The sequence below is a fragment of the Nasonia vitripennis genome, chromosome 5 (genome assembly GCF_009193385.2).
Source record: "Nasonia vitripennis strain AsymCx chromosome 5, Nvit_psr_1.1, whole genome shotgun sequence".
NCBI lineage: Eukaryota > Metazoa > Arthropoda > Insecta > Hymenoptera > Pteromalidae > Nasonia > Nasonia vitripennis.
The window spans coordinates 1,388,814-1,408,802 of NC_045761.1; the positions used below are offsets into that span (position 1 = coordinate 1,388,814).

General features: G+C 36.7%; 5 protein-coding genes and 1 long non-coding RNA gene across 14 annotated transcripts; 3 read left to right on the forward strand and 3 right to left on the reverse strand.

The window, feature by feature from the left end:
* The first annotated feature begins 784 nt into the window (after positions 1-784).
* On the forward strand, positions 785-8,393 carry LOC100122335 (protein zyg-11 homolog B). Of its 5 annotated transcripts, none has more exons than XM_008203580.3 (11): positions 785-1,178; positions 2,226-2,462; positions 2,534-2,771; positions 2,841-3,035; positions 3,114-3,505; positions 3,596-3,741; positions 3,817-4,205; positions 4,296-4,665; positions 5,007-5,021; positions 5,595-5,934; positions 6,085-8,393. In XM_008203580.3, exons 2-11 carry the CDS (start codon positions 2,330-2,332, stop codon positions 6,231-6,233), a joined length of 2,367 nt encoding a protein of 788 aa, XP_008201802.1. In that variant the 5' UTR covers positions 785-1,178; positions 2,226-2,329; the 3' UTR covers positions 6,234-8,393. The 5 variants fall into 5 exon arrangements, with proteins under 5 accessions (XP_008201802.1, XP_003425272.1, XP_008201803.1 ...); XM_008203581.4 differs by lacking the exon at positions 785-1,178 and adding an exon at positions 1,205-1,529 and having other exon boundaries at positions 6,085-8,367; XM_008203582.4 differs by lacking the exon at positions 785-1,178 and adding an exon at positions 1,526-1,642 and having other exon boundaries at positions 6,085-8,367.
* Positions 8,394-8,683: 290 nt separating this feature from the next.
* LOC100122348 (solute carrier family 26 member 6) lies at positions 8,684-13,236 on the reverse strand. Of its 2 annotated transcripts, none has more exons than XM_031932388.2 (11): positions 12,760-13,236; positions 12,215-12,316; positions 11,859-12,131; positions 11,453-11,634; positions 11,147-11,311; positions 10,966-11,070; positions 10,710-10,843; positions 10,458-10,620; positions 10,179-10,379; positions 9,852-10,100; positions 8,684-9,771 (listed from the first exon to the last, which is right to left on the reverse strand). In XM_031932388.2, exons 1-11 carry the CDS (start codon positions 12,803-12,805, stop codon positions 9,328-9,330), a joined length of 2,064 nt encoding a protein of 687 aa, XP_031788248.1. In that variant the 5' UTR covers positions 12,806-13,236; the 3' UTR covers positions 8,684-9,327. The 2 variants fall into 2 exon arrangements, with proteins under 2 accessions (XP_031788248.1, XP_031788249.1); XM_031932389.2 differs by lacking the exon at positions 12,760-13,236 and adding an exon at positions 12,478-12,709 and having other exon boundaries at positions 9,084-9,771.
* Positions 12,753-13,562, forward strand: LOC107981333. The gene is made up of 2 exons (XR_001729346.3): positions 12,753-13,117; positions 13,182-13,562. It is a non-coding gene; the product is annotated as an uncharacterized LOC107981333 (long non-coding RNA).
* Positions 13,232-15,073, reverse strand: LOC100122364 (U1 small nuclear ribonucleoprotein A). 4 transcript variants are annotated; one of them, XM_031932405.2, is made up of 3 exons: positions 14,948-15,073; positions 14,159-14,401; positions 13,232-14,083 (listed from the first exon to the last, which is right to left on the reverse strand). In XM_031932405.2, exons 2-3 carry the CDS (start codon positions 14,393-14,395, stop codon positions 13,628-13,630), a joined length of 693 nt encoding a protein of 230 aa, XP_031788265.1. In that variant the 5' UTR covers positions 14,396-14,401; positions 14,948-15,073; the 3' UTR covers positions 13,232-13,627. The 4 variants fall into 4 exon arrangements, with proteins under 4 accessions (XP_031788265.1, XP_008201808.1, XP_003425274.1 ...); XM_008203586.4 differs by having other exon boundaries at positions 14,660-14,977; XM_003425226.5 differs by lacking the exon at positions 14,948-15,073 and adding an exon at positions 14,650-14,813.
* On the forward strand, positions 14,863-17,655 carry LOC100122380 (neuroepithelial cell-transforming gene 1 protein). The gene is made up of 5 exons (XM_001605937.6): positions 14,863-15,377; positions 15,610-15,821; positions 15,896-16,247; positions 16,329-16,757; positions 16,860-17,655. Exons 1-5 carry the CDS (start codon positions 15,306-15,308, stop codon positions 17,286-17,288), a joined length of 1,494 nt encoding a protein of 497 aa, XP_001605987.1. The 5' UTR covers positions 14,863-15,305; the 3' UTR covers positions 17,289-17,655.
* LOC100122395 (N6-adenosine-methyltransferase subunit METTL3) lies at positions 17,289-19,955 on the reverse strand. Its single transcript, XM_001605951.4, has 3 exons — positions 19,509-19,955; positions 19,223-19,418; positions 17,289-19,147 (listed from the first exon to the last, which is right to left on the reverse strand). Exons 1-3 carry the CDS (start codon positions 19,666-19,668, stop codon positions 17,839-17,841), a joined length of 1,665 nt encoding a protein of 554 aa, XP_001606001.2. The 5' UTR covers positions 19,669-19,955; the 3' UTR covers positions 17,289-17,838.
* Positions 19,956-19,989: the final 34 nt, after the last annotated feature.

Here is a 19,989-nt window from a genome sequence, read left to right on the forward strand (position 1 = left end):
GATTCTCGAATGAAAATAACGAGCGCTGATCCTTCCGATTCATGCATACCAAATCGTCTCGCTTATTCGAGAGGTCACTCGGCCGTGAACTCGAGACACATAGACACGTCGCAGAGTTTTCCGGCCGAAAACAAAACTTGAGCGTACATCGATACCGAGCGTTTGTAGTTTCTTTGGAAAGCGAGAAAACGCTCGGCGAAAGCGGCTACTCCCATCCGCGAGCGGAGCGCGATTTTTCGGAGCCGCTCGATTTTTCAATCGGCCTATGATAATGAATAGAAAGTATCCGATATGAAAGCACGCACACATAGATCCCGTATGTAAATGGTACTCGGGCACGCGCGCGGTACCGAGTGTACGAGATGCCGGGGTGGATAGAGCGAGTTTCGTGAAAGCCTCGGTTCAATTCTGCCTCGTCCAGTTGGTTGTCGAATATATATATATATATATTTTTTTTTATTTTTTAACGAACCAGCAGTAATTAGAATAAAATTACTTTTGAATTTCCCGCTCCTAGTCGCGCCAGCGCTCGCTCCAACTTCATATTATACATCGCATCGCCTCCTATGTTTTCCACAAGAGCAATAAACCAAAGTGCCCATCATCATTCGCGTCTACAAATATAGCCGCGCCTTCTCTCAATAGAAAGTAGCGACGCCCACGCTTTGGCCTATTATATTCTACCATATATCTTTCCCACATACATATACGTAGAACACACAAGCACATGCGTAGCCAACTTCTCGTCGGTCGCGTCGCGCGAGAGATTTTCGATCGCGGCATTCGCGGCTAGTATAGCCCTCTCCTCGAAATAAAGCACAGACGAACCTAGTCCATACTGGGCTCTCGGAAAGGCTGATGTGCACGCGCGACTGTGTGCTCTCTGCGCGCAACTCTTGACGTCCTCTCGACTTCATCGGGAAAGACATCTCAAGACTCGAGAACAAGGAAGCCTTCGTCGACGCGTATACTCACCACCTACGATCGAATCCCTCCCTCGCGGGGGTGCATCAGTCGCGTAGTCGCATCAGTGCAGTGCGCGGGCGTGTATACCTATACGTATACGCACCAGAAACTGTGTGTTGTTCTCATCGTTCCCTCTCTCTCTCTTTCTACGCGCATTTTGACAGATGGGAAACTCTCTCAAGATGGCGATAAATGCAGCAGCAGCAGCCAAGGTGAGAGCCGATACACGGCGCACAGCTGTCTTGTTTACGTTGCTCATTTCGGAGCGGAGTGCGCTCGCAGCCTTCTAACGGAGTCGAGAAGTAGGACACACCACCGCCCTTTATCCGCGCTATATGTCTATGCTGGTGCTGGCGAGCACCGCGACTTTGTTGTATATACGTAGACCTCGTGACAGTAGCACTGGCAGCGACGTCCGTCTGCTAAACTGCGCGAAATTTCTAGAAAAATATGTGGCGAGGACTCGAGCATATCCTGCTCTCTCGACTCGACGGCCAAGGCTCTCCCCGTCGTTGATGTGTGCGAGCTAGGCTTATGTAAGCGCGAGAGAGCAGTTCAGTTCCGTAAGTACACGCTCGCGCGAGAAGCTGCTGCCTGATGGCTAGCTGCAGTTTAGCGTTGCCCAGAACGCGGAAGATAACAAGATTAGAATAATCCGAGCGCCGCCGCTATATAGGTACTCCTCTCCTTTTTAATGACATCATTGCCATCGACCGAGGAGTGCCAGCCGCCAGTATATTTTAGTAGCCAGCAGGCTACCTATATCCCAAGAGATAGAGAGACGTTTAGTATCGTTCGATAGCGCACGTGATTCGAGCGAGCCAGTTTGTTTATTAGTCACTCCTGCTGCTCCGATGTGCTCTGGACTTTCATCCTGTGCTCTGCCAGGACCCGCGTACCAAGAACAGTGCTTTTTTCGGGGCTAGGCTTAGTTGTTAGCACTCGGGAGTGTAATTGAAGTGGCACGCATCTGTCGGGCAGCACAATTATCGTTGATTGTTGTTCTGGTTAACACGCTTTACATTGCCGGGTTGGTTGTACAGATGCGCGAGTCAAAATAGCAGCAAGGAAGACACTTCTAGAGTATGCATTGGACAGTTGTAGACATATATACGTGTACCTAGTTTTATCTTTGATATTCTGCTGAGACGTGCTGGCTTTGTGGTTAAGAGCCAAGCAAACAGATATAGGCTTACATATTCATTGGGCTTAGAAAGAACACGCACACCTCATAAACAATGTTTTGCATGCAATTACAGAAAATGCTGTGGACAAAGCCGACAAAGTAGATTGAACAAAGTGGAAGAGCGAGTGGTGGAACGAAATTTCAATCAATGTGTCAGTGATACAAGAAAAATACAAGATGTTTGAGTCGCCTAGAAGCTTGCAGGAAGTCTGCATTGACTATATCTGTGATAATGTTATGGCACTCTGTGATTTCCACCCTTCGGAATCGGGTGGAACTTCCAGCAATTGCTTGTCTACGCCATCACTTGGTAAACAAATATTGAAGAACTTTTAAATCATACTCATACTGATACTGATTTTAAATTGCTTACCTTTCTAGATGAAGAAATGAGCTGCAATGTAGGCGAAGGCAGCTCCGATTCTTCTCAAGGTGCTCTACCAACCAATGCACCAAATAATCATGCTATGTTGAATTCTTGTACTAGACTCAGCTTTAAAGATCCTGACACCTTCTTACCAGCAGAAATTTCTGAGCAGCTTCTTTACAGCCTATGCGAAAGAAAGAAGCTGTCAGATTTGATCATCACACTTTTTGATTCAAAAACCACGAGGCTCAGGTACAACATCATGCCTTTCACACTGACACTTATTATTTGAATGATAATAATCTTTTTTAAACCTTTCAGGCATGTTAAATTAAAAGATGCATCAAACCTTACTGCTAAAGGGCTTATAGTTTTAAAGCAGCATAAAGTTATAGATTTAGAGGTGAATGGGTTAAAAATTACTGTTAATGATTTAATTAGTTGTTTGGGTGATTGGAGTTTGCAAAATCTTAGATCTTTAAGTGTTGCAAGAGGAAGTTTTATGGATTGTTCAAGGTTGGTTTCATTTTTTTTTTATTCACTAATTGCTCTGCTGTGAAAACCTTTCATTGATCTTGATAATCTTTCTTACAGATATTGTGTTGTAGTGGCATTAAGTAAACTTCGTGCTTTGCAGATCTTAAATGTATCTGGTACTGAATTCAATAAGCACGGGTTAGAAATAGTTGTTGAGGATTTGCCACTGTTAGAGAGCCTTGACATTTCTTGCACCAGAGTCGATGATATTTCCCCATTGAGAAAGTGCAAGGACAGATTGAAAGCATTAACTATGTATAATTTAAAAATAAGTGGCTGTGGAAATATGATATCGGTATTGTTGGAATTGAATGAATTAAGGAATTTAGATATATCAGACGAACGAGATGCGTACGTATTTGAAGTGTTTGCGCCTGTACGATCCAAGATAACAGATTTGTTGAAAGCAACTGATTGTATGCCGCATTTAAAAAGCTTGGATGTATCAGGTAGAATAAAATAGCTATTTTCTGCAAACCTATTCAGAAATAATGTTTCAACTTGTAAACGTCTTTATTAACGTTTTAAAATTTTGGCAGGCAAAGACGAGATAGATGGAAAGGATCTGTGGAATTTCATACAAGCCCATAAGCATTTGAAATTCTTAGGTCTTGTACACTCTGACGCTTGTTTCGAAGATTGTCTCATGAATCCATCAAACAAAAATTACAGGCCTGATCTTGTGGTATGTTTGATACTTGCAGTTTATCAAGTATAACGTCGAAAAGCGCTTTGTTTATTAATGCTTTTATTTTTTTAGGTGAGTGGTACTGCAACAGAATCTCAAATTTTGGAGTCTCTCAGAAGGTATCCAAACAGGCCGATCTATGTACAAAAATGCTTGTACAATCTGTTTCGCTTAACGTCATACTTCCAAGAAGCCAGAGTCGACGTAATAAAACTCGTCATACCTGGAATGAGGGCTCACCCACAAGAATTCCGCGTACAAATGGCAGCCACTGCGTGTCTTTATAATCTTACGAAGGGAGAACTCGCTACAAAGATCCATCCCTCTGTGTTGAAGCAAATCGTCGACCTGACGCTCACGGCTATGGAGTCTTATCCCAATCATTATCAGCTACAGAAGAATACTCTGCTGACACTGTGCAGTGACAGAATTCTCCAGGACGTAGCTTTCGACAAATACAGGTATAGCAATCATCCAGTGTCAAGACTAGGTGCTCATTCATACTTATCCTCATATCCCGATAATGAATCAATTTACGTTCACGGTTACAGGTGCGCAAAGCTGGTGATGAATTGTCTATCGGCCTTCGACGACGCCTCTATGAACCGCATGTCTGTGGCGATCTGCTCGATACTGGCCGCTAAAATTTCGACCATTGAAACGTCAATGCTGGGCGCTCAGCCCCAGTACATGTCGAAACTCCTGTCGATGGTACGCTCAAAGGTGCAGTCCAAATCGGTCGACATTACGATGAAGTTCACCTTGAGCGCCTTGTGGAATCTGACCGACGAGAGTGCCGCGACCTGCAAGGTCTTCTTGGAGGAAGGTGGCATGGAGTTGTTCCTCGAGGTGCTCGACAGCTTTCAGGGCGAATCCAGCGTTGAAACGAAAGTGCTGGGGCTTCTGAACAACATTGCCGAGGTATGTCCTTCCACTTTACTATTCGATTCCAAGTGCTTGACAGCTTTAGGCGCTTTTTGTTGAAAGTCAGATACTGCGCGATGTGTTCTTTTGAATTTTTAAAAATTACAGGAATTTTTCATAATCCTTTTGAACGTTTTTGCTATTAATAGTTTGTAACTGCGAATTTATTATCTATTCTTTCTGCATAAATGCGGCAGAAAACCGAAATCGTACCAATTCACATGCAAATGCATTACCGTCAAATTGGATTTTGCATCAAAATTTCATTTGCTATTTCGTAAAAGTATGCAGTAGACAGTATTAACGTTTAATCGACATTTTTCTTTTTTTCTAAACAGATCCGAATTAAAGAGGTTAGTAAGCGCTAAAATTTTACTATGAACGTCATGCCCTCGAAACCTTTGAATTACTTACTACAATTTAACAATATTTAACTGACTGATGAAAAAATCTTCGAAAGATTAAAACTAAAGACTAGCAACATTCATTCGAATAAAGAATCAAAAAGTTACTAATAGCAAGCATAAATGTATATACTTACTGGTGTAAAGTTCTATATTCATACCACTAGATGTAAATATGTATGTACTTATTATTCATCACGTCTATATCATGCACAAGTTTCATACCATCAAAAAACGATCGATGTCAACGGTTTTTTTTCTAACCTTTTTGCCGATAACGAGAAAATGCAAGAGCGTTAAATCCAATCAAAAATGAGTTCATAATTCATCAATCTCCCGACCTTATTGCCGCATACTTATTAGCCAGTAAAACTAGCCTCTTATTCACCAAGGTCTCATAATCACAACCTCTTAAAAGCAATTAAAATTTTGATGCAAAGTCCCATTCGGTACAAGAGCAATGAAATTTAACAACCGTATCTCACCATACATCGTTTCTCTTTTTCAACTCGAAAAAACTAGGTCGGCCACCTAAGGCACCGTCTGATGCAGCCGCGTTTCATTACGATGCTGTCGCAACTCCTGGACTCGAAACACATCGATGTCTCCTACTTCGCGGCCGGAATAGCGGCCCACTTGCTGAGCGACGGTCCCCGATTGTGGATCACAGTACCGCTACTGCCGACGCGCAACCAGTTGCTGGATCAGCTGGCCCGCGCTGTTACCAACTGGCAAACGCCCCAGGGCGAGATGGTCGCCTATCGAAGCTTTCAACCATTCTTCCCGCTGCTTCGCTGCTCCGATGCCTATCCCGTGCAGCTCTGGGCCGTCTGGGCCATACACCATGTCTGTACCAAGAATCGTAAGTTAATTTTCTTCAAATTTTTTTCAAATCGCTACATACATTCATATACACGACCATTACCCAAAGATTTCAAACTTGTCGCACGATGCAAATGAAACTGGCCTGGTTTTGTTAACGATTCTTAACGAGGAAATATTTGTTTTAAAGCGAAACGTTATTGCGAGATGTTGGTGAAGGAGGGCGGCGTGGAGATCCTGGAGTCGCTGCAGATGGAGAATAGCGAGAGCATAGCGCAACCGAATGTGCGCACTCTGTGTCGCGCGATCCTCGACACCCTAGCTCAACAACCATGCTAACGACGAGCGGCGGCAGTAATAGCAGCGCTCGACCTTCATACGATCATCGACGAACAACCAGACAATGACAAGCACTGACAAAAAATCTTCGATTCGCGACCGTTCTGTCGATCAATTTATGCAAACGCATGAGTTAGCAAAGTGATGGTGGTGATGATGATGTTGTTGATGAGGATGGTACATTTAAACAACCAAGGTTTTGAATCGCGCGCCGTTTTTAATCACACATATACACATACATCACACTTCAATGAAAATGCAAAAAAATTAGATGCTGTTGATCGAGCAAAAGTACCGCCCACTGGTTGGTATGCTAGTCAATTTATTCTCTTACGAAAGAAATGAAAGAAAAAGGAAATGGAAACGAAGAAATCTATCGCCCCTACTCCTCTTCGCTACCCCCAACCCTCTCGATCGATAGTCTTTAATGGCTAAAAGTTAACTACGACCTTTAGTTCCCTCTGATTCTGTAAAAGAAATCCGAGCTAGGGCTGTGCAATTTAAAGATCAATTGAGCATTGATTATCGGATAAAGAGGACGTCTTTGATTTGGCATGGCGCGCGACAGCCGTATGTATGACGAACGAGATGAAAACAAACGATGAAGTAATAATTACATGCCGCGAATGATTCGTCAAATAGTGAATCGAAATTTTTATAATTGATCAATTTAGGTAGAAGTTGTTTTTTCAAGGTTTCTTTAAAACTAATTTAATATTAATTACTTTAACTGTTGTTGGATTGTAAATATGTACCTGCCAAAAGGTAACCATATAATATTAAAAGCAACTTAGGGCTCATAAGAAAATGAATTTTGGAGTTGCCAGATAATGGTTGTAAGGATAAAATAAAACGTTATTAATGAAATTAATAAGTTTTATAGAATTCGGCAGTTTGATATGTATACAAAAAACCGTTGTGTTTGTTTCCCTCTCGTTCTCTCATCTGCAGCTTGTGAAGTCTTTGAGGGTTATTAAATTTTATTTAGTTCAAAAATTAATTATTTTAACAAAATTAAGCTAACAATTTAACATTTCGTATACACTCTAGGTAAATAAAAAAATTATGGATGTTTGGGCACTGTTACAAAGTATACTAACCTTGTTATGCAACTGAACGATTTATTATTTCTTTATATAGAGTAATATTAAAGTCGCTTTTAAGGCAAGTTAATTTGTATAAATTTTTAAAGAAAATGTAAACTAAATATTTACAACGATTAAATTCTCTTTTGATTTTAATTTTCAAATCATTTATTTCAAATTTTCTTACTTTTTTTAATATAGGTATCTCATTTCAGTACAAATGAGATTGAGAATTAATTATTTTTACCTTAGCGTGAAACTATACATTTTTTTAATTTTTGCTTTATATTCTGTAACTGATCGTTTTAAGGTGAATAAAGTATATTTGTTTGCATATTTTTTTTCTTTCTTTTATACATTATAAAAAAATTTACTGCCTCTATAAAGTAAGAAGTCTTATTAAGATAATTTTTTATGATGTACTATTTTCATATTTATTTATTTTTAATTAATTCTGGCAGAATTGTTGTAGTAATTCATCCGAACTTTGTAAAGGAGATAAAAAATATGAATTACGCATTGGCTCGATATTTCTATTGTCCCAAAAACTTTCATGATTTTTTTATTAATCTTGATATGATGCTTATTTTGCAGCATATTATGAATTAAAAAAAAAAAGTAATGAATTATTTAAACGAGTCCAAAACAGCCCTGGTTTTGATGTATGAGTGATTGTCGAATATACTTGTGGACCGAAAATATAAAATTTGTCAAGCTGATTGATAATATTTTTGGCTACATGCCGTCCTGGACGAATATTGTTAATGCAGAGTATTATAAATTATAGAAAATTATATTTGCAAGTAACAGAGATAACTGGCAGTTATTAAGCAATTATTACAAGTTTCACGATGCGCGCATAAGCATTGAGATGCTGTAATCTATCAAAGCGATATTTGCCTTTTTCCTCTGTCGATATATTTGTTGATCTTGGATTATGATTAGATTTTAAATCTAACTTATCCGAGTCTTGTAGAATTAATGAAAGAATGTAATAGACGGTCGCAATTAGCGATCATTTAATGAAAATACATATGCGTTGTGTTTCATAAAAAAACATTTCTTCTTTTTCTTACAACTTTGTTATTATTTATTTATCCCGTTTTTATAAAAATTTTGAAATATATATCTCTTTACGCATTTATATATATATATATATATATATATATATATATATATATATATATATGTGTGTGTGTGTGTGTGTGTGTCTTTAGAAAATGTTATACATTTTGCAGATTATCCTTCTTTAGAGAGACATGTTAATACCTTTATGCATGTTGTGCATAAAATAAAAAAATATTGTATATCATTTAATTTTTTCACGACATCATTTAAATAATATCGTGATTTAAGTAGAGATGGAAGATCAAAGCTCTTCTCGTTCAACTTTAGAAATAATTTCACAAGCCTAACTTAAATACTGACTTGAAAAAATCGCATGATACATGATGAATTTCATAGTGTTATGTATAATTCAATTTCCTAAAATAAATTACTGATTAATTCTAACAAATAATTTAACGAAATAACATCGAATTAGAGAGCACTAGGTTGCCAAACTTAATAAGCACGTAAAAAAGTAGAATATATTAGCATATTATATATGCCAATCAATGACGTTTCGCGCCACTTAAGTATTTATAATACCATGAGTTTGATTCTAATGAGACCGAGAATGTCATGACAACATAGCTGCATACAAAGCAGCTAGCAACATAGTTTGAATTTTTTAAATCAGTATTTAAAATTAGTTAATTTTTTTTTCAACATTAAGAGAGAGTTCTTTCACAAGGTATAAGTAAACTTCTGCTCGAATTCACTTATTATCTTCCTCAGGCAGCAACGACAGTCTTAAAAAACTTCAAGTTTACAAAGTTACACATATAAAAACAAGAATCTTTAAGTTGTACAAAAATAGTATGAAAAATGAAACAGACGTGCTCTTTTTACCCAAGACCTATCTTTCTGTCTGAAGAAAATTTAAAAAACTTCGCAAAACTGTCATCTCAACTAGACTTGGAAACGAGTTCACGTTGCGCAAAGAACACGGCATCGTGAACAGTAGCAAATATCATGAAACTAAGCTCGCCCTTCTCGAACATATCGCACTTTTGTATTTTATCATAAACTAGGGCTGAACAGGCTGCGAGGTAGACGGGGATTTCAATCTGGGCAAAGTCCGCTACGACTTCGCGCAGCGTCACAACGCCGCTCGAATCAATCTTGCTGACCGCACTCATGTCTACAACGATACATCTCAAGGTACATTTGTTCTCAAAATCATTGGCCTCTGCGTAAATGCCCTTCTTGGCGAGCTTGTGTCGATATTTGAGTACCTGCCGCGGCCGGACGCCGACCTTGTCTTGCAGGTCTGGGCTGAGGCGATTGGCGTTCACGAAATTCAAGTTGCCTGAGTAATGGAAAATTTTTACACCGAATATTTCAGCCACCTGCAGGCAAATGGAAAAGAAAAGTTATTGTCAGACCGTGTTCTTGAAAATCAATTCACACGTTTTTGTGGATTACTTACGCCTATGTAACGACTGGTGTCCAAGTACAACTCTGTATTTGGAACATGGCCTAGTAAGCAACTGTAAGGCCGTACACTTTGGAACAATACACTGACTATCGATGCTAATAATCCGCTGACTAAACCAACGTCAATGTTAATTAACACCGTCGTGAAAAACGTGATAAACCACACGATACCATCAATTTTGCTTAACTTCCAAAATTTGGCTAATTCTTTGGCTTGTACCAGCATTCCTTTCAATGCCACCTAAAAACGTTAAAATTTAAATTTATTACTGTTACACTTTTATAAGCAATACTGAAATCGCATTTTTAATATTCTCACGACTATGATCGATGCTAGAATACATCTTGGCAGTGGCTCGAAGAAGGGGCCAATCCATAACAGTATCACAAGTAAAATTAAGCAAGAAATTATACTAGCTAGCTGTGTTCTTCCGCCGACAGCTTGTTGAATTAAGGATCGACTCAATGATGCAGACACTGGCATACACGAGAAAAAAGATCCAAAGATATTACTGCTACCCTGTTAATAGAATTTCCAAACAGTTAATAAACTAGCAGTTTATATTTCCACAGAAATCATTAGCTTGATATATTTTACCATTGCAAACAACTCCTGGTTGGAGTCGATCTCGTAGTGTAATTTTTTAGCAAATATTAAACTCATTGACATAGTTACTGTGTAGGAAACCATGGTTATTCCAATGCTCTCCAAAGCAACAGTAGGTAATAATTTGAAAGCTGGTAACTGGGGTTCAGGTATTCTATCCAATTAATAAATCACCTTAAATATTTATAGGAATTATTTCTTGCAAGCATGCTGCGTTTTTATCATAATTAAAAGCTTATTCACCCTATTGGTATGTTTCCGACGGTCTTTATGTTATACAACGTCGGCAAGTCGAAATAACGAGAGACCAAAGTTCCAGCTATGACTGCTATCAATTCTATGGGTATAGGAAAACTACATTTTTTCCCGATCCAAGGCTGTCATTAAAATAGATTTTAAAATTAATTTTTTTTTCAATCAATAAATGTTAAAGAATTATAAGCTAGGTGTAAAGCATCGCAATGCCATACATTATATTTATATGAAATTATTTACTCACTTTTAATAACTCGTTGTTGAGAACCATTATACAGCTAGCAATAAGGGAAATTATCACAGCCGCTGTGTTCGCATCTGGAATGTCGTTGAAGATAACAATAATAGTCTGTAAAAATGTAAGTAACAAATATTATCTAATCAACTAGGCACACTATATTTTTAATCTATAGAAATATCAGTACTTTAATAAATTTGAAGTATCCTTTGGGCTTGGCTGAACTTAATCCTATTAAGTCAAACAGTTGAGATAATAAAACTTGTACTGCTGCTCCAGTAGTAAAACCATTGACAAAGGGTTCACTGAGTAATGTACTGATAACTCCCAATCTAAATGTGTACATTATGAGCTGAAAAAAATATTCTTACTAAATATTATTACATTTCCAATTGATTTTGATTGATAAGAAGTTGCATTAAAAAATATAATCTTGAAAAAAAAATTTTTCAATTTAAAATATTTTTAAAATAATTTTTTTTTTTCAAATTACCTGAATTATTCCGACCATGAACGTGACAGCTGTTGCCACTTGTATTGGTGTGTATATTTCTGTATTTTGCAGCAACAGCTGGGACCCTTCTTGTGTATTATTAGCACTACTGTTGGTCTCCAAAGGTGTTGCGTAGGAAGTGACAGCTCGGCCTGTCATAAGACAAACCACTGCGAATGTTCCTAGTTTATGAAGAAAAAAAATGATTGGAATGTCTCTTAATCAAATACTTTAAATCAATTTTTTTCATTCCTGGTTTTATCAATATATGAGAGCTATTTAAATGATTTGTAAAGAAAAAAGTATACAAGTAGAGCAAGAGAAATGAACTTTTTCCTTTGATACGCAGTAACTAATTGATACCTACGAAAAATGTGATGTATAATTTAAAGATTTCCATTCTTACCCATAGAAACATGTCTGGAAGTACCAAGGAAGACGTATATAAGTACAGGAAAAAATGCCATGTATATGCCAACAACTGGTGTTAAATTTCCTAACAGCGCATATGCCATTCCTTGAGGAATATGCATTATAGCAACAGTAAGGCCAGAAATAACATCGTGTATGAAGTCGGTTTGCCATTTATATTTTCTAAGCCAGTACGAGGCTGGTATCACGTTTTGTACACATCCTTTACAACTCGAGGATCCTATTGATTTTTTAATATTTTGTATCACTGTGAAAACAACAAATCAGTTACTGAGAAAAATAGTACATTTCTATTAACAGTGGAAAATTTCATACTCTGAATATACATACCAGATTTTTTTGGTTTCTCATACTGATATAATTGATGTAAATCCTGTTGTTCGAGCACAGGCCTCTCCACATCCAGCTTCAAAATAGCTTGGGACTCCTTTGCTATGTTATTTACAGCAATATTCAAATAATAATCGTTAATATCAACAACCTCCAACACAAGAGAAGCAAAAATAATGACATAAAAAAAAATTGGAAACTCCTACAAGATTCCCGCATTTTTTCAAATTTAAATCCTCATGTTCCTGGAAGTGTTTACTTACATGTCATTGAAACCGCGAATGTAATTAAACGAGTTTATAAAAGTCACGAAGTATTGCACATAAAGCCTACGAACTTGGCAATTGCTCGCATGTGGCGCTTCGTCTTCGAAACTACTTATACCAATTTTAAACTGTCAGTATTGCTTCGAGCAAGGGAGAAAAAAACTTTATCGATAGCGTATCTATTAGAAACACTGCTTCCGCGTTGTGTTCGCAATAAAACATATTATAATATAGATAGTCGGCACATCAGCTCGAAGAGCGCTCTCTTCAGTCTCTCACCTTGAAATCGACGCAAGTCTTGCGTAGTGTCGTTGTCGGATGCCATGGTTTCGTAAGCTGCTGCTGTCGCTGTTTTCCCCGCGAAACCGCAAGACGATGAATTTTTCAAATTCACCAGAGCAGAGACATGTCGCACTTATAAGCTGGCTTTTGCGCTAATTGCATCACGGGGATCCTATCCTCGTGACCATCGCGCTCGCACGACTCGCGGCAGCGATGCTGCGCGACGATGACCATTTAAAAACGCGCATTCGCGAGGAGAGGGGGCATCCCTTCCCCCTAACCGAGCACGACGAACAGATGGTGTCCCTCAAGTCTTTTCCGTCTGCGTCTGCGGTTTACGAGTTCGCGCTTATAAGTACTTAGCTATATCTATATGTTATTCTATATTTTATTAGTTCTCTTTCAAATCGATATTGCAGATGGCGTGCAGCACGTGTATGTTTGAATAAAAGAAATTCAAAACTCGAAATCTTTATCAATGTTCTTCTTTATTGTTTAAAATGTTGTACATATATCTCGTGATCATGATTCATTTTTGAATATGATCCATTCATTCTCATATACACTATATGTTAATTATGAAGTGTTACAAAATTATTTTCAAGTATTTGTAGGTAAATGAATCTGACATTATCTAGGTTTCCTTAGTTACCTAATTTATACATGTTGCTAGTTATAAAAAAAAACTAATGAATAATTAAATATTCAATTTTATTAAATTCATTTGTATTATTGCAGCAGCAATTACTTTTAGAAATTTGTACACGGTGAAATCACGGCACCAGTATTACTAAATGCTCCAAGAATTGTTTTCCTCTCAAAACACGATCTTTCTTAAATGTATAGATAATTATCATTAGAATAATTACTTCTTGGCGAACGATATTTTCATTGCGTGAGACGGCGTGATCTTGAAACCTTGAAGCGCGTCTTTAGCAGCTCCGGATTGAACTTCATTTTCAAACTCTACGAAGGCAATGTCGTGTCGATTTGGAACCAATCTTACTTCTTTGAAGCCTGGGAATTGATTGAACAGCATGGACAACATCATTTCGCTGGTTTCGTCTGGTAAGTTTGTAAGGAAAAGAATTTGATTTGGAGGTTGCTCTGGAACAGCTGCATTAGCCATGCCAGCGTGTTGAGCAGCTCCAGGCGTGTAACCCATTTGTTGTTGCTTAGCTTGTTCCTTTGCCCTCTTTTTGGCTTTCTTTGCTTCTTCGTCGGCTGCTGGTATAACTCTCTTTGGTTTCTTTGGCCTTTCCGTAAAGGTGCCCTTCATTTTTGCAATAATATCACTGTCTGTTTTAGAATAGTTTATTCGCTGTAAAAAAATATATATATATTAAATAGCATTCTAAATAAAACTGCAATATGATTAAAAAATTTTGATAATTACCATTGGTTTGTCATAAAATGGGAAACCTTGCATAGACCTAAGAGCATTTGTTGCACTAGCGATTTCCTTGAAAATCACAAAAGCTTGACCACGCATTTTGAGAGTTTTTAATGCTACTATGTCTAAGATTTGACCAAACTGTGAAAATATGGCATATAATGACTTCTTGAGTTCATCTTTCTTGATCTTTTCGTTTAAATTATTTATGTAAATAGTGTTGTTTGGCCGAATATCCATGATGTACTGAAAACAAAATGATGAGGTTATCTTTCGAAAAATTATGAATCAATATTAATTAATATTACAGAAAACGAGAAAAATGAATGAGGTCAATATAAAATATAAGTTGAAAAGAGAGATAAAATCAGTTTGATTGTAAGTATATTTCATGAAAAGCCTGAGTAAAAACACCATTAACTGCTAAGGTGCTCTAAACTATCAACTGTTTAAGATGCTCATTTTTCAAAAGTACGCGAATTACGAAAACGTACATCAACTTACTGTGTGTTTGAGACTCTAATAACTACTTCTTGCCCTTTCTCTAAAAATAATTTAAATATGAACTCTAGTATATCGCGATCGGAATTTTGGCGTCAAGTTCCTTCTAACATGCCTACAAACGCCATCAAATCATGCTAACCTAACTTTTCGGAATGCTATATACGCGGTCGCGGCAAAGGTGGCTCACATGTAAGCAAGCCCATAAAATCGAAAATAAAGTTCAATTTTATAAATCGTAATTTGTTAAATACTATCGTTTTTATAATACTTCAGAAAATTTATAAAGACCTGAAAATTCCAAGTATCCAACAATATCTTTTTTATAAGTAGTAAAATAATTAAAAAAAAAAAAACTTTGCGTTCTGCTACGCATCAGGTCACATGCGTACTGACCCTGATTTTTCAAACTCATTCGTGTTCAGGCTTGTGCGGAGGGAACGCATCATCGGTGCAAAGCCAAAGCTTGCGTCAACCGTCCAATGTCAACAAACAGTTTATATTTTTTTTTTCCCCAAGTCTGTGTTCTGTACAAATCGTAGTTTGTAAGTGGAAAGCGGCCAACGGGAGGAAAGATTTTCCAATTTTTCTGACTGTAAGATGCGAGTTTGTTTGATTATTGGAGAAATTTTCATGTTTTGATGAGAAAATGGAGGAAGACGACGTTTGCGATCTGACGATCTCGGAAAAATTCCAGGAACCCAGAAAGAAGTTTTGGCTGGTAATTGATGTAGTCCTTTGTTTTGCTCTACTTCTTATTGCTTGTGTAAATTTTTGAAATTGAGTACTCAAGTGCATAAGTTCAATAAAAAATTTCCAATAACTGTTCATATTCAGTAGTTAATATTTTCTTTATTATATAATCATTAAGTTTTGTCATTAATTACGCTCCAGTCGACGAAATATACAACGAAATTAGCTTTCTGACCCATCTAAACACCTTGTATTTCTAGCGTTCCAGAAAAAGAACAAAAAGCGATGCAATTAGTGTTAATTCAATGGATATATCCATAGATTCTACACTGGGAAAAAGAAAGAAGCGAAGAAAGATATCAGAAGTAGCTAGTAGTTTTTTCACATCAGCGAGTGCCAAATCACTAGATAGAACTATAAATGCATCAGAGATGTCATTTATAGATGTAGAAACCCCTTCTGCTAAGAAAAAGTTTGTATTTTTTAATTTATTCTTAGTACAAAACTTTGTGAAAAAAAAAAGTTTAATAATTGACATATTTTTAGGATAAGAATAAGCAACGAACATGCAGGCAATGTAACCATAAGAAGTTGGATGTTGGAGATAGCAGAATTAGATATTGCATCTACTTTAAGTCGTAGAGAGATTAAGCGGCAAGAGGCAATATATGAACTATTTTGTGGTGAAAACGTACTATTAAATGATCTCTGTATACTAAGAGACTTTTATTATCAACCTATACTGTCTACTAATATATTCACTTCGGAAGAAATTGATACATTATTTGGAGATGTGTCAAAATTCATTCAAATTCATGGAAAACTACGTGATGAAATGGTTGAGTTGCGAGATCGCTCAGGATTCACAGAATGTGTTGGTCCTACTGTTGTGGATTGGGTAAGAATAATAATTTTAAAGAATAAAAATGAAAAAATTTAGTTATAAAAAATATTATTAAATTTTCATTATCATGTTTAGCTTGCACAGTTAAAAGATTTATACATTGAAAGATGTCGATCACAAATTTGGGCAAGACATATCCTGGATGTTAAAAAATTGACCTGTAAACGCTTCCAGGACTTTTTGAAAAAAAGATCTGAGTCACTCAGGTCAACAGACTTATGGACGTATTTAGACGTACCACGTTCAAGAATAGTCAAATATCCCTTGCTCGTTAATGAAATTTTACGTCATACTCCAGGTGGGCATGTAGATGAAGCTGCTCTGAAAAGAGCAGGTGAAATATTGTCAGAGTTATTAAAAGATATTGATGAAGCCATGGGAGATGCTGAATGCAAACTAGCCCAGACAAGAATAAACGTGAGATCAGAATATGATCAAAATAATTGTATTGAATCTGCTACAGATTTGATAACTGAAGGGCCATTAAAGGACCTAAAGGGAATGGTAAAAATCTTAAACCTTATTAAAAATAATATACAACGTATAACTTTAATTAATATAGAATAGAATAACTTATTCGTTCCTTTTTGCTTTTCTACTTTACAGAAGTATCATTGCTTCCTATTTAACACGTGCTTCGCATTGACTCGATCGAATCGACGTCCTAACAGAAAGTACAATCTCTGTTTTCCAATAATACCTCAAGATCAATTAAACGTACAAATCGTGACACCAAATAAATCTGTTGCCAGTTTTAAGATAGGAGAGTACATTTTGATGAGTGAAGATGAGCACCATAGAAGACACTGGCTAGATTCTTTTAAACGTCTTTCCACGCCTAGATTTGAATCAAGACGAAAACAAAATACTGCCAAAAATACTGAAAAAGGTAAAGAAAATGAACCAGAAGTTCCTGACTGTATTAAAACTGAATTAAGTAGGAGATCAAAAAATGGTATTAGAGATGGATACTTTACCATATCATTAAGAAAAACGTTACTAAGGCAAACTAGGAACAGCATTGACAATACATAATTTATATAACTTATTCTTTATTTTTATACTACTTAATCGAGTCACACACTTCAAAATTCAAATCTTACAAATATAAGATTTGACAAAAAACTTTTTTTAAGTCTCTAAAAGATAGTTATAAATGTAACGAATATTTCACAAAATACTTTATATTTTGTACAACGCTATACCATCTAGGCAAGCGTTTATATATCAAAGATTTGTAATAAACTTTTATATCTCACTTCGTAATGTGTTATCACCATTCTTACAAATTCCTATTCCAGTAATTACTTCACCAGAACTAAGATTTTTGTAATCTACTTGGATTATTAATTTAAAACGAAATATCTGAAATAACATATATAAATAATACTAAAATAAAAAAGGCCTTGTCATGAAGATTAAATATTTCAATAAATATAACAAACATTAATTCGATAAAAATTCTTTTCCTCTTGTAGTTCACTTTTCTTAAAAATATGTTGCAAGTTATATAGCAGCCATCCAAGTGAATTTCAAAAATCACAGTGATTGTGTGAGTAAGAAAAAAATTTGCCCATTTAAAATATTATGTCTTTGTTGGTTTCATTGAATTTCCGTCGGGATATCTCTTCTTGAATGCTTTGATCAACTGTGGATCAATCAAATGCACACCATCCACTTGATTTCCTAAAGTAATCCAATTGGGTTGCACATTATGAGGTCTTCCAAAGAGTTCAATTTTCCGTGTTCCAGGACTCATCCTCTCAATTATCCCATAAATTTCATCAGGCTTGTGACTCGTCGCTCTGACTTCGGCAACAATCACGTCGCTATCTAATCCCCGGTTAATTCGCGGATTTCCCTTCATACCCACAAGACAATGCTCCTTACCATGATTCAACCAATGACCCGTACGACCAGTTCGAATTATCCTTTGTAGTTGATTTGTCTTGACCCAAATTATCTCGTCTACCCGCTCATATCCCCAAAGTTGAAGACACTCTCTGCCCAATTCCATAGCTCTACCTGTCACCCACAAGAATAACAATCCTTCATCTTGCAGTGCTGGAATGCCTAACTGCCGCATCTCGTCATCTGACATTGTTCCATATGGCAGCTCCATATGAATATCCCATGGTGGGTCTGCCATTATAACAGCAAATTTGCCTAATACAGTCATGTCCAAGTATCGCAGATCACATTGTATCCATTGTGGTGGATACAGAGTCAATTCAGTACTATTCTTATTGGCTAATGTTGAAGGGTTTTCTGGTATATTAAGATTGGCTGCATGCTTATCAACATTACCATTGTTTATTGTGGTTTCATCAATAGTGACGTTATTTTGCTGCTGCTGAGTTGTGGAACCATCAACTTCATAATGTACATATTTACAAGTGTCCATATGGAAACAAGTATTTAAAAAACTACAATCGCCTAGTGATTCATCTGTGTGAGCTTGAATTATTTTTTTGAAATGTAATTTCTTACATTTGTTTGCAAATCCTTGATTAAGCTTAGCACAATCAACTCTGGTACCATGAGGGCAAAATTCCATGACTTGTGCACCACCTTGAGAGCGAAACCTTTCTGCTAAAGATTTTTCCTTGGAAGTTTGCTTCGATAGCAGGTCCAAGATCTGTTCACCAACTTTTTTATTTTCTTTTTCACGAATTGTTGGCATTAATATGAGTGACATAATATCCTCCGTACTTTTAGTGTCAAGTTTCATTTGTTTATCGGGTGGTGGGTTATCACTTGTTTCTGATGTTGTTGATTCCGTGCTCTCTGCATTTTCAATAATATCTGGAAGACATTGAGCATGCAAAGGCTGTGCTTCAGCAAATGAGAGAATTGTGTATCCAAAAACTCCATCTTCAGTTACCTCTTTGATTCTACATTAAAAGGTATCAAGTTATAACAGTTTTTTAATTATAATAGAATATGTTGAAAATTTGTTTTATACTGACTTCACGACTTCCTGGGAAGAGAGCTTCTCTAGTATCTTATTTATTTCAGCGTGTGAAACGTCAGCATTCAAATTCTTTCGTAATTGATCCAGAATCTCTGCTGATGTGATAGGTAAATTTGCATGGGTTTCGTGTAATATACACAGCACATCCTGTTCATACTCTGCATGATTGGATGATACTGACGTAGTTGGACCTAAAGAATATTATGTAATAACGTTTTTTCATTACATGTAATTGCCTACATTAAAATAAATATACTACCAAATGTTTTATATATTTATACCTGGTGATCTGAGAGGCTCACTGTTGGGTGACGAAGACAAAGAGGCTCCAGCGGTTAACGTGAACAACTCATGTCTCTCGCGTTTTCTCTTTTGTAACTTCTCCCTGAGACAATTTCTTTTTATCTTGATAGCTTGAATTTCTTCAAATGCGTCGGACATATTTTTATTATTTTTGCACACTAACACTAATCACTCCAAAAACTATTTTGGAGTTCGTAATTTTTCTGACTGTAAATATCGTACAAATGCCATTTGTCTCACTTAAGTTTTCCTGTGAAACTTACAATTAAGATTAAAACAAACTACATGAATTAAAATATTTTCTCGTTTGTTAGAATTGCACTCCAGCAACAACACGCTGCGCTTATCGCATTGTTGTTTATACACTCCCCGTATGTTCGCGAGGTTATGGATACCTTATATATATATGCAGCTGCAGCTTATATATACTGAATGGCGCTTCATATATGTCATCAGCGT

What these genes read in the sequence shown, in the direction of transcription:
- LOC100122348 (XM_031932388.2), bottom strand. Translation starts at nt 12,805, where the DNA reads ATGGCATCCGACAACGACACTACGCAAGACTTGCGTCGATTTCAAG. An exon ending in TGAGAAACCAAAAAAATCTG is followed by an intron (nt 12,132 to 12,214) that starts GTATGTATATTC and finishes TTGTTTTCACAG; the next exon opens with TGATACAAAATATTAAAAAA. An exon ending in TTCTAGCATCGATCATAGTC is followed by an intron (nt 10,101 to 10,178) that starts GTGAGAATATTA and finishes TAACGTTTTTAG; the next exon opens with GTGGCATTGAAAGGAATGCT.
- LOC100122395 (XM_001605951.4), bottom strand. Translation starts at nt 19,668, where the DNA reads ATGTCCGACGCATTTGAAGAAATTCAAGCTATCAAGATAAAAAGAAAT. An exon ending in TGAGCCTCTCAGATCACCAG is followed by an intron (nt 19,419 to 19,508) that starts GTATAAATATAT and finishes AATATTCTTTAG; the next exon opens with GTCCAACTACGTCAGTATCA. An exon ending in TCTTCCCAGGAAGTCGTGAA is followed by an intron (nt 19,148 to 19,222) that starts GTCAGTATAAAA and finishes CTTTTAATGTAG; the next exon opens with AATCAAAGAGGTAACTGAAG.
- LOC100122364 (XM_032600417.1), bottom strand. An exon ending in CATTTTATGACAAACCAATG is followed by an intron (nt 14,084 to 14,158) that starts GTAATTATCAAA and finishes ATTTTTTTACAG; the next exon opens with CGAATAAACTATTCTAAAAC.
- LOC100122380 (XM_001605937.6), top strand. Translation starts at nt 15,306, where the DNA reads ATGGAGGAAGACGACGTTTGCGATCTGACGATCTCGGAAAAATTCCAG. An exon ending in CCAGAAAGAAGTTTTGGCTG is followed by an intron (nt 15,378 to 15,609) that starts GTAATTGATGTA and finishes TTGTATTTCTAG; the next exon opens with CGTTCCAGAAAAAGAACAAA. An exon ending in TAAAGGACCTAAAGGGAATG is followed by an intron (nt 16,758 to 16,859) that starts GTAAAAATCTTA and finishes TCTACTTTACAG; the next exon opens with AAGTATCATTGCTTCCTATT.
- LOC100122335 (XM_008203580.3), top strand. Translation starts at nt 2,330, where the DNA reads ATGTTTGAGTCGCCTAGAAGCTTGCAGGAAGTCTGCATTGACTATATC. An exon ending in AGTTTTATGGATTGTTCAAG is followed by an intron (nt 3,036 to 3,113) that starts GTTGGTTTCATT and finishes TCTTTCTTACAG; the next exon opens with ATATTGTGTTGTAGTGGCAT. An exon ending in AAAAAGCTTGGATGTATCAG is followed by an intron (nt 3,506 to 3,595) that starts GTAGAATAAAAT and finishes AAATTTTGGCAG; the next exon opens with GCAAAGACGAGATAGATGGA.